Raw genomic sequence first — 12,287 nt, forward strand, 5'->3', positions numbered from 1 at the left:
CCTATATCTTAACATAAGACAGTATTTTCAGGTACAAGATAGTATTACTTGTAACATAAGAGAGTATTTTCAGTTTCGTTTCGCCGGTGTGTTCTTTAGTAATATGACTCTCATTAATAGTCTGAATTTTGTGAAATTATATTAGATTTTTACATATTACTTTTATCTTAACATAAGACAGTATTTTCAGGTATAAGATAATATTATTTTGAACAAAAGACAGTATTTTCAGACATAAGATCGCAATACCTGTAATATAAGACAATATTTTCAGTTTCGTTTTGCCGGTGTGTTCTTTAACAATGTAAACTACATTAATAATCCAAATTTTGTGAAATTATATTAGATTTTTACATATTACCTTTATCTTAACATAAAATTGTATCTTCAGGTATATTACCTTTAACATAAGACAGTATTTTCAGGAATAAGATCGCATTACAGTATTTTCAGTTTCATTTTGCTGGTGTGCTCCTTGACAATGTGCATCACATTAATAGTCTGAATGTTGTGAAATTTTATTAGATTTTTACATATTACTTTTATCTTAACATAAGACAGTATTTTCAGGTATAAGATAATATTATTTTGAACAAAAGACAGTATTTTCAGACTTAAGATCGCAATACCTGTAATATAAGACAATATTTTCAGTTTCGTTTTGCCGGTGTGTTCTTTAACAATGTAAACTACATTAATAATCCAAATTTTGTGAAATTATATTAGATTTTTACATATTACCTTTATCTTAACATAAAATTGTATCTTCAGGTATATTACCTTTAACATAAGACAGTATTTTCAGGAATAAGATCGCATTACAGTATTTTCAGTTTCATTTTGCTGGTGTGCTCCTTGACAATGTGCATCACATTAATAGTCTGAATGTTGTGAAATTTTATTAGATTTTTCTTACAAAAAAAGATATCTCTATTAGGGAACATAATCACTCTTCTATTAAGAAAAATAAATTTTATGAATAATGATTTGTATTTTTTGTTTATTACTCTTTTCTTAAGCGGCAATGGCAAATGGAAGTCCAGGCGGAAGCTGCTGAATCCTTGCTTTCATTCCGAAATCCTACGGGACTTCATAACCGTGATGAACAAACAAGCCCGTGTTTTAATCAAACACTTCCAGCATGAAACTATTAAAGATTCCACTGATATCGTCTTGCCATTGTCTCTTTGTTCATTGGATATAATATGCGGTTATTGTTATTTTCTTTCTTTATTACTTAATTTTTAGTGAATTTTAATTTTTAGCTCTTGATCAAATATTTCTTTCAAATATTATTCATATTTAATAATTAATAATATATTCAATTCTTATTAATATACATTTTAATTTATTTTAAAATGTTTTCAACTAATGTAGAAATCTAGAGGCAGGGCATAAAAGAATCGAATATTTCAAAAGTTTACAAATTCAATGAAACTTTGCTAATTCGAATCTTATGAGATCGCAATATAGCTCGTTATGTACAAAAATTTAACTAAGAAAAATAAAATGGCTCTAAAATTTATCTACTAAGAGAAAACAGTATTTAAGCTTCAAGCGGCAGTAAGATTATTTTCTAGTGTTTAATAGTTATAATGCATTATTAAATGATAAATAGCACATTAATTTAAAGTATCCCTCTATGTTTTAAAAGTACTTTTTTCAAAAATTGTTATGGTCTAAAAATGAAAGCCAAATTTTATAAATTCTAGAACTGTCTTTGTTTCTAGTATATATAAGAGCTACAGGTACAGCTGTTTCACTGATACTCAACATATGAAAATAAAATTGAAAATAGTGACATTTTCAGCTATAAATGAATGATTTATTTAATTTTTACTATAAAAATTCTACAAAAATAATAATTGAAAAATTATTATTATTATTAAATTTCTTCCTACCCAACCACTGTTTGCTTATTTCATGCAATTCTGTTAAAAAGCAATTGTTTCTAGTGTATATCAATGAACAAATGTGCAAATTTGTTATTTTAACGCGATAGTTTAAACGCGTTTCCTTTACATGTTCGAGAGCTCGAGATTTAATTTCAGCAAATATCGGCAGAATAAATTTGTTGTCTTGGTATACGTATCCTCCTCGTGTTGTCGGAATTTTAGAGAGTAGGACTAGGTTCAGTAACTTACTCATCTTCCGACCATATTTCAAAATTACAAAATCCTTTCCATAAAAGGTCTTCTCAAAGAAAAAAAACGTTTACATTTGAATGAAACTTAACGAATAAAAATAAGTCTGTCATATCCTAGATATTTACTTCAAAATTTAAACTATTATTTGATTTCTAAAATACCTTTTATTTTTAAATCATAGCAAAATATTATTTCTATGTTGAAATAGTTTACACTTGTTTGTATACCCTAAAAATGAAGTATTCATCAATCAAAACATTAAAAAAAATGTCAAAGAAAATGATATCAAAATATGTTATCAGTCAAAGAAATCAGAATATGTTATTTTCAGTTTGCAATTACATTGCCGAATTCGGCAACAAATGCAAAGGTTATGAATTTTTATAATCAATTGTTTTTATAGTCTATGTGAAAAAATACGAAAGCCATAGAAATTTACAAAGAAATAGTCGGAAATACACGAATACTAAAAGTTGAAAGGTAATTTTTTCTAGAAAACAGAATATTTTTGCTTATTTTGGAGAAAAAAAATAAACAAATAATTTGAATCATATACATATGAAGCACAACAAATCTCATAAGAGTACAAATTAATTAAGTTTTAAGTTATGTTTGAATCAGTGTCGAATCTACTGATTCAAAGTGTGTAGCAAATTGTGGCAATTTTATTTTTTATTTTAATCTATACTTATAATAAAGCTCAATGTGTGTGTGTGTGTGTGTGTGTGTGTTGGCGCTCTACAGGCCAGACCGTTTGAACTACAGCTACCAAATTTGGTACATGTATACCTTGGAGGTTGGGAATGTGCACCTGGGGTTCCTTTTTTCGAATTTTTAATTAGAATTTTAATTATTAATTAAAAACTAACTTTCCCGCCAAAAAAATCTTCCATTTTCCACACCGCCAACTTTTCCGCCAAAAAAATCTTCCATTATCCCCAGCGCCGAACGAGAAAGGCTTCAATTATTTTTTCTCCCAACAGTAATGAGGCTAGGGTTAAAATTTTTCGGCGGATTATTTCAATCGATTCTGTTTATTTTCTTAATGTTTGATGCATTTAAAATTAAACATTGTTAATTAATCGATCTTTCAGATTCATTCTGAAGTACTTTTGAATTAAAATAAAACAGAATAAAGGAAATTAAAAATTTCTAATCCGCATAGCGTTACCCAAACTGGCGTAGAAAAAATCACGTATTTGCGTTACGTAACTGGGGAAGAAAATTCACGCATGCGCATTCTGTTCTGATCGTTGCTATGGCAACCGTTATCAATGGATGATTTAAATTATTTTTGAGTTAGTCGCATGCTTTTGTAAGTAAATTGTATTTATGTTAGTTATATATTTTTTGTATATGCTTATAGTTTTAAGTACATCGTTTTTTAAGTAGTTTTTTTAAAACCTATTTTCAACCGTTTATTTTAAACGATTCGTTTTATTTTCTTAGTGTTTGATGCATTTAAATGTAAACATTGTTAATTAATCGATCTGCTCATAATGAATCTAAGAAAATTTTGTTGACAAACTCTTGAGATATTACATAAATTAAAAAAGATATTCTTTAGTGCCCATAAAGTTTAAACGCTGAGTGACTCTATTTTCAGTAATCAGATTATAAAAAAATGCTTTGTTTCAGTAAAAAAATATTATTATATTAATTGAAGATTCATTCTTTTCACTTTAATTTAAAGCATAAATTCTACGGGTGCTAACAGAAAATGAGAGATACATATTACGTTATGACTGAAGGCCTTTATAATATTATGAATGAATTATATGAAAATCAAAATTTGAAGTTTTAAAATATTTTGATGAAGAAGCTATTAAAGTAGAAATTGTATAAAATATTTAATTATTAAAATTTTAACGAACATTAAGATTGGCGAACCGGCTGGTCGCCAAAGGCGGCTAGTACTATATAAAGAAAAAATAAATAGGTATTTGGTAAATAATTTCTGAAATATTTACTAAAACGCATAATTAATTAAAATGTGATCTTAAAGCCTAATGAATCCATGAAAATTGTTGTCTGCATTGCAAGACTAATAATTCTTTTTCAAAAAAAAATTAAACGAATTTTTTGGATATTGTGTTAATCTTAATTTCTAGAATAAAATAAGCTTAGAATAATTTTTTTAGAAACGATCCTGGGTGTAAACATTGGTGCTCAAGAAAAAGAAATTAATACGTATTCGCAATTTGTTGAATCTCTGCACAGGTAATTATCTTTTAAATTATGTACAAAATATAAAACATTAATAGCAACTCTTTTTATTTATTCTTTCAGACATTGGGGTGCCAAAATATATGGTATTTATCATTTTCTTTTATTTTATTTAATATTAAATGACCTCTCAGTCAAAAATATATCCCTTGATTGATACGTAAGATGACAAGTATGCTAATCAAGGCAATCATTCAAACTTTAAAAGGTTTGAATGACACAATTAATGTCAATAATATTTTGTCTTATTCTTGTAATATACTTAAAAATATTTATTCTTCAGTTCATTCTAAATAGGGTTTCTCTTTGTGTACATATATAATAATAATATCAACCAATCATTGTGACTGGCAACTGTAGTTGGATAAATTACTATGATATTGTGAGTATTCTAATATTGGGTTATTCTTTAGAAAGTATTATTTTATTTCAAAAATGGTTATTAAAAAGCATACTTTTTTTATCCAGTTTATTTCTGCCTTGTTTTTGCCAACTTCATGGCTACCAAACTCATAAAAGTTTTCATCTTTTCTGGCAAAAAAAGTTTTTAGAACATTTTGATAGTCTTATCAATAATGGATATTTAGCAATTCAAACGTTTTGCAAGAAACGGAAGAATTGGTAAATACAATGAATTATAAAATCTGAAATAATTTAAGCAATTTATTCCGTGTTTTTAATATAATTAATAGTCACTTTCAAATGCGTGAACTTTTTCTAAATATGTATTTTTGTTTTTTATTTTCTTTTATTTTAGAGGTATGGAACTTGTTGTGGAACGAATGGGAAACTGCCTCCATTGGTCAGATTTCATTTACAGTTTTACAGCAAATGGCAAAGAGTTTAAGAAGTACATTAAAATCGGGCATGACTTCACTAGATGTGTAAGGATTTGTGCTTCCCTGTAAAATTAACTAGAACGGTCGAAAATGTCGGCAAGATGGGAGGGTTTTTCATATTCCGGACGCCAGTCTTAAGCAATTTTCACATGAGGCCAATTATTGAGCGAAATAAAAGATCACAGCGACATCAGGAGCATCACGTGACTCCAATGTCCCATCGCGATCACGTGATCTTCCTGAAATAGGTGTAACTTTCTATTGCAAGCAGTAGTTGACCTCGTGTGAACGCTGCCTCACTGAGGCTACATGTTAGTGTGTTAGTCACATTTTATAACGAGATTTTTATGAGATAGCAAAAGTAAGATATGCTTCAGAAGTTGTTAACACTTGATAAGCCACAAGTGATAATTATATATACAGGGGAAGCAAAAAACTCTCAATTCCCCTGTCTCATAATAACAGTTAATTACTTTAATTTTCCCCATAATAACAGCATCAAAAGAAAATAATCATAGAACGCAACATTTACTATAAAAAAACAAATTAAATTTAAAATATCAACCTCAATTTTTATTTCGAGTGTTCAAATAATTTCTGGATTTTTCAATTATGTTGGTAGAATCATTGACTGCGAAGCTTTTCTTTTTGATTCTTTTCTATAAGATACGGTTTGATGGTGCTTGAAACGTGTTTAACGGTTTCCCCCCCCCCCCTAATATTTGAAATAATGTAGATTTGGGAACTTCAATGCTGTGAGCTGCTGCTCTTATGGTGACTCTGATGAAAGTAATATGTCTAAGTGTTTTGATTTTTTTTTCCTATAATTTTTACATTTACACCCACAATTTTGTTTTTGTTTGCTATTTTCAAAGAATCAACATAAACGTAAAAGTCACCTCGGCAATTATTTCGTAAATTCTTAATATAGTCATTCTGTAGCACTTGAATGTCTTTGTAGCTAACATAAGGCACCTTTCTGTAATTCTTTTTTCTTTTGATGTCTTAAAAACTGACATCGTAACTCTTTTCTTGAAAACTCTCTTTTTTTAATCTTGCTTTTACAATGGATTGATATTCAACTAAAATTAAATTAAAGCAACTGATATTCAACTAAAATTAAAGCAACTGATTTCAATCAGTGGATGAAATAGTTATAATTCGTAATAATTAACTGAACCTAAAAACCGAAAGATGTGTCATAATAAATAACAGATGCCATCAAACATAGATTTTGATTGTAGGCTTCTCAATTTTGAACTGTTTTAATTCTAATATCGCAAAAACTCCTCTATCAATAATTTTTCTTAAATTTTTCTGTTAAATTCATCTTTTCATATGAAATTGAAGGCACCTCGAAACAGAAAACTTATGTTATGGCCATCCTGTATAATTAATTCACAGTCTAAGAATATTAATCTGTCTTTGTTAGTTGAGGCATATGTTTTGTTTCTATTTACTGCAACACAGGCAGCTTTATTTTATGACTTATTTTAACATTTAATTTAGATAACTACTTGTTCTGTAGGTTATTCAACTGAAAAAAGAAAAGTATCTCAGAGGAGACTTGAAGATTGGCGAAAGTAAGAGAAGTTCCTTAATGGATGTGCTGATGGAACATCATCTTCAGACAAAGGATTTCAGCGAGGAAGACATCAGAGAAGAGCTCCTCACATTTCTACTAGCGGTGAGAAATTATGCAGTTCTCTAAAGTATACGTATATTGTCGAGAACAGATGCAATGGCAACTAGCGCCTAATCCACAAACGAAAAATTAACAATGGTTTAAGAATTTGCTTCATGCGGGGACATCTGAACAAATTTGGGAGAAATAGGCTAAAGTAAGCTCCTCATAGTATCGAAATTAAAAATTTAAGCATTAATGGCAAAACGAAAATACTTACATAATAATAAATTAATAGAAGCAGCAAAAAAAAAAAAAAAAAAAAAAGCCACACGTTTTTTTTTTGTTGTTGTTGTTGTTTTTTTATTTTTAAAAACCTTTCTCGACATTGCAAATCAACACCATTTCAGATCAAGATTTTGCAAATTAGCTAAATGCATCATAAATTAGCATTATAAATTTTAATGGTTATATTATAAAAAAGAACTTTCATCCTATTTCATTTTATACATTTATTCAACACAAAAATATATTTATATGCTTAATATTTAAATTAATATATTAATATATATATATATATATATATATATATATATATACTGTTTTACGTTTTACTGAACATTTCTAAAGTTATTTGTTTGATTGATTCATATACATACATTTTAGTTTCAATTAGAAAGTAATTATTCAAGGAAACAAGTTTTATATATTTAAATAATATAAAATATAAATTAATGAAACAATTTTATGTATGCATAACTGCAAAAATACTCTGCAGTATTATTTATTTAACTAGATAACTAGCACTGTCTTAATTTCGAAATATGTAGAAGCACTTAAAGGTGGCAAATTTATCAATAATTTTGGTTTAATCCGAATTTTTTAAAATGTCATATTTTATGATTGAAACATTGAAACAATTTAATTTAGCACTTAAACTTAGATAGATTTTTTATTTATATATTTTTTTTTTTTATTTTCAGTGTGATTTAATTGTATGCTTTCGTTTGATTTACAAATTCAGAATACTCGATACTTATTAAAATTAATACCGTTTAAATTTCGGTATATTATTCATAAAATTTCTTTCGTATTTTCATATTTGCCTGTAGACCAATATGTTCCAGTATGTATTGTAGTTGACATGCTGATGCAGGCAAAGTTTGCTTTAAATAGTAAAGTATTTAAAGCAAACTTTGCCTGCATCAACAATGTTTCATACAATTGGAGTCAAAAATGTTTCGTACTATTTATACCATTTAAAAAAAATATTTTAATCTTTTTTATAAGCTTATTTTAAATAGGCCCTCCTTAACAGTATTTTTTGTAGGTCACATATTTACATAACACAATAATTTTTAGAATCATAAAAGTCTTATCTTGTAGGATTTACCTATAGATACATTTCCAAGATTAGATTAATTTAGAATAATCCGAAACAGAATCACTTTCTTACATAACTGGTACGGAATAATAAAAATTTAGAGTTTCAAAAATCTCTTTCAGTTTTATCTAAAAATGAGTTTTTTTTTTTTTTTTAATAAACTATTCAATTTATTTTCATTTTATTTCTTTTTCAATACATCGAATTTAGGGTCATGATACAACAGCAACCAGCACAATATGGGCCTTATACTTGATTGGTCATCATCCTGAAGTTCAAGCAAAAATTCATGAAGAACTCGATTTAGTTTTTGAAAACGATATGGAAAGACCAGTAACTATCGACGACTTCGGAAATCTGAAATACCTGGAATGCGTTTTTAAGGTAATATCCATTCAATAACTTAAGAAAATGTTAACTTATAAAAAATATATGAGGATAAAATGTATGAAAACAAATACATATTTTCATAGTAAATACAAAACTCTTCATGCTAATTAATTAATTTTATTTTTTCCTTTACATATGAAAAGAAAAAGTATTGTAATTGTTAAAAAATTCGATCTCGAGATTTTGACGAATGTCCATATTTCAGATCTTTCCGAATTTAGAAAAAAATATTTTTGAAATTATGTCTACCTGACTATGAATACGATAACTGAAAAACGATTAGAACCAGAGATAAAACTTGATATTTAGTCTTAATATCAAGTGTGTAAATTTCTTTCAAAATTTAGATGAAATCTGTCGAAGGCAAGTATACATGTGAACACGAAAATTCAGAAACGCAAAAAGCTATGTGGATGAAATTTGGTATATAGACTTATCTTCAGAAACGTAGATGTGTATTAAATTTTAGACTACATTTCTCAAAATAGGGGCGATTTGTTTGTCTAAATATTCGCATGTATGTAAAGACGATTGATTCAGCAATTCAACAACTTAGGTAAATGAAATTTAGTTTGTTGTTTTGTGACCAAAATTGTAAATTGATATGGTGTATTAGTATTGGTATTAAGATTTGTAGCCAATAGGTAGCCGAAATCAAATTCGTCAACATCGGTTGATAGCTGTGGAACAAACACCTGCTGTTTGATGAAACCCTAGGAAAAAAAATCAACTCACCATATAAATACATTTGCAGCCTTTCAAAGTTTCCCATCAGACATGCAGATTAAAAAAAAAGAAAAAGATGTGGATTGAGTAATCTTACCTCCTCGATATCACTTGCATTTCAAGAGGGGTTCCCATTAAATACTTATTCATGTTTTGAGTTTAAAATTTCAATTATTATTTTTAAATTTTAATGAACAACAAGATTATAATTTGTTTTCTTTTAATAGCCGGCAAAATGTAATAATCATTTATGAATACCCTGTATTACGAAGCACAAAACGCACCGCACAGCGTCACATGTAGAATCTGAAAGAAAGAGTATTCATGCTTGCGAACTGCTGATGTTTTCTAGTGCTTACTCCTCCTTCCCTACCCTACACCCCCAACCCCCTATGTGCATTCAAGAGATGTAGAAGAGAACAGAAGGAGAATAAAAAGATAGAGCTCCTTAATATTCAAGAACATTGAGAATAGAATCCTCTTACTGCTTATAAATATTCGTTTTTTTAAATATCAGATACGAGTTCAGATTATATAGTAAATTTTTCGGTGAAGACGTTAACAATGAAAAATGTTAATGTCACACGAAAAAAAAAATTAAAATACTACTTTCATTTGCAATACTAAAGTAAAATTATGAATTAATAGAAAGATAACTAATTGAAAAAATGCACTGGGAAGATTTTAATTCAATTATTCTCATTTTTCCAAAACCGTATAATTAAAAAAGGGGATGGGGTGAGAACTAGCTTAATTTATCGCAAATTCGGTTTTTACTTCAAAATTATAGGCTTCAATCAAATTGTTGATGAATTCCAAATTCCTCGCTATTTGCCCTTCTTTGTCTTAACTCAAAAACGCAGATTAATCAGAATTGAATTCGTCTTATGATTTTCCCTCTGAAATTGCAGATTTGTATATAATTTTGAATCAAACCCGTCAACGAGTTGATTATCCTTTCATGCGTTTGTGAACGTAATGAATTAAAAACGCAAAATCAAGGCAGAGGAATTTCGGTATATATAAACTTTACCTCCAAAGTTCTTGGGCCGTGTCTAATTTTGAATTTAAATAGCACACTCTATTTGTCTATGAATATATGAATACCATAATCCAAGAACAAAAAGAAATATATATTAACGAAATTTGAATACGTAATATTAAATGTCTTAATATGCCTAAGTGTGAAAAAAAAATATTAGTTATAAAAAAGATACCCAGGGGTGGTCTTCCTCAAACTCTCTCGCATACTCTAATAAAGCTATTCACTTCTCTCTGGAATAACTTTTTATAAATTGGATAAAGCCGCGAAAGCCTTATATGGCATTGGCAAAGATATAGATTTAGATTCGATATGAATGGAGTGTGTAAATGAGCCACCTGGTAGTGAATTTGAGAACTAAGTTATCATAGTATTTCATAGTATATATATAATAACAAATTATAAATTTTAAAAAAATGTAGAAAATATTTAAAATTAAACAAAATTCTACTTAGTATATTATAAAAGTGTATTCTTAAAATAAGATTTTATTGAATTGATTATTTGTTTTTATTTAGGAGAGCAACAGGCTATATCCTCCAGCTCCATTTTTCGCAAGAGATCTCAGCGACGATGTAAACATATGTATGAAGTTATTTTCATTAAATTTTCTTCAAAATCTGAATAAAAATTGTTTGTGTTTACATGATATCTTTCAATTTTTATTTCAAATAATCTCGGTCTATTATTTTTGCCTCTAGAGTTTTCTAAAAGCTACTGCGAAAATAGATTTGCACATAATCTTCATCTATTCTGTTTATTTGTTCATATATCATTTATAGTTTATAAAAAAAGTATCTAATAATTATAAGACAATTATTTTCTAGAACTTTTAAAACTTATTCCCTCATTAATACCAAAAAGTGATAAATAGACATTATGAGAAAATCTATCTTAAATGTCGCAGTTTAAGACTCAAATGAAAGACGTTATAAATTGTTGCCCAAAATATGAAAAAGAATAAAGGGTAAATGGCTTTTTTTTTTCAAATATTAAATTTTTTTATGTCTCAATATCTACTAAGCTTTGTGTGAACTATTAATTTGCCGCCTTTGGCGATCAGTTTGTTCGCCCAGATTAGTGATTGGTTTTAAAAGGTTTCGACATTTTTTGTTTCCTCAGCTGTTTATTCTTCTTTAAACTAAAGTATGTCTAACCCATTGCAATGCTTATGATTACAATGTGTTTGAAGAAACAGTAATAAAACTTTATCAACTTTAATATTATATTGTTTAATTTCTTTAAGTTCTTTCTTTAATTCCCTTAAGTTCCAAATCCCAAGAATTATACTTTTTTTATAATCACGTACAATTTACAAATCAAATGCATCGTCAGAGAGTGATACGGAAATTCATTAAAACAATGCAAAGAGTAAGACAAGATAAAATTTGTTAAACTATTGTACTTATTTTCAGGTGGTTATACTTTACCGAAAGGATCGACTTGTCTCATAATGTCGTATCACTTACACAGAGACGAAGATGTGTTTCCCAATGCAGAAGTATTTGATCCAGATCGTTTCTTACCAGAGAATTCAGCTAATCGTCACCATTATAGCTATGTTCCTTTTTCAGCTGGTCTAAGGAACTGTATAGGTAAGATTTGAAAGAATATTTACACCTAAATTTCTGGCAGAAATGTGTAGTAAAAAAAAAAAATTCACCTGAAATTATTTATATTTTATTTATTATCAAAAATTATTTCTTATTTATTTTTGATTAACAATTAAATTTTTGTTTTATTTTATAAATTTCGCATTAAACAATTCGATAGCCTTTGACAATAGCTGATTTAATTGCATAATAAATAAATTTCTAACCTTTGCATACACTATCCATCTGATGAAATCAGCTTGTAGGTTAAGAACTTAAAATCGGACTTGCGTGGTGAATTAAGTAGTTCACAAACT

General features: G+C 27.9%; 1 protein-coding gene across 3 annotated transcripts in view; it reads left to right on the forward strand.

Moving 5' to 3' along the window:
• The window catches only part of LOC129963929 (cytochrome P450 4V2-like), a 28,197-nt gene that overhangs the window by 13,692 nt on the left and 2,218 nt on the right, over positions 1-12,287 (forward strand). For all 3 annotated transcript variants that reach the window (XM_056078525.1, XM_056078526.1, XM_056078528.1), the window contains 7 exons: positions 1,020-1,210; positions 4,289-4,367; positions 5,131-5,257; positions 6,741-6,899; positions 8,431-8,604; positions 10,897-10,963; positions 11,794-11,973. In XM_056078525.1, the coding sequence (XP_055934500.1) occupies positions 1,020-1,210; positions 4,289-4,367; positions 5,131-5,257; positions 6,741-6,899; positions 8,431-8,604; positions 10,897-10,963; positions 11,794-11,973 (977 nt within the window). The remainder of the gene's footprint in view (positions 1-1,019; positions 1,211-4,288; positions 4,368-5,130; positions 5,258-6,740; positions 6,900-8,430; positions 8,605-10,896; positions 10,964-11,793; positions 11,974-12,287) is intronic.

This window comes from Argiope bruennichi, chromosome 3, assembly GCF_947563725.1.
Source record: "Argiope bruennichi chromosome 3, qqArgBrue1.1, whole genome shotgun sequence".
Lineage (NCBI taxonomy): Eukaryota > Metazoa > Arthropoda > Arachnida > Araneae > Araneidae > Argiope > Argiope bruennichi.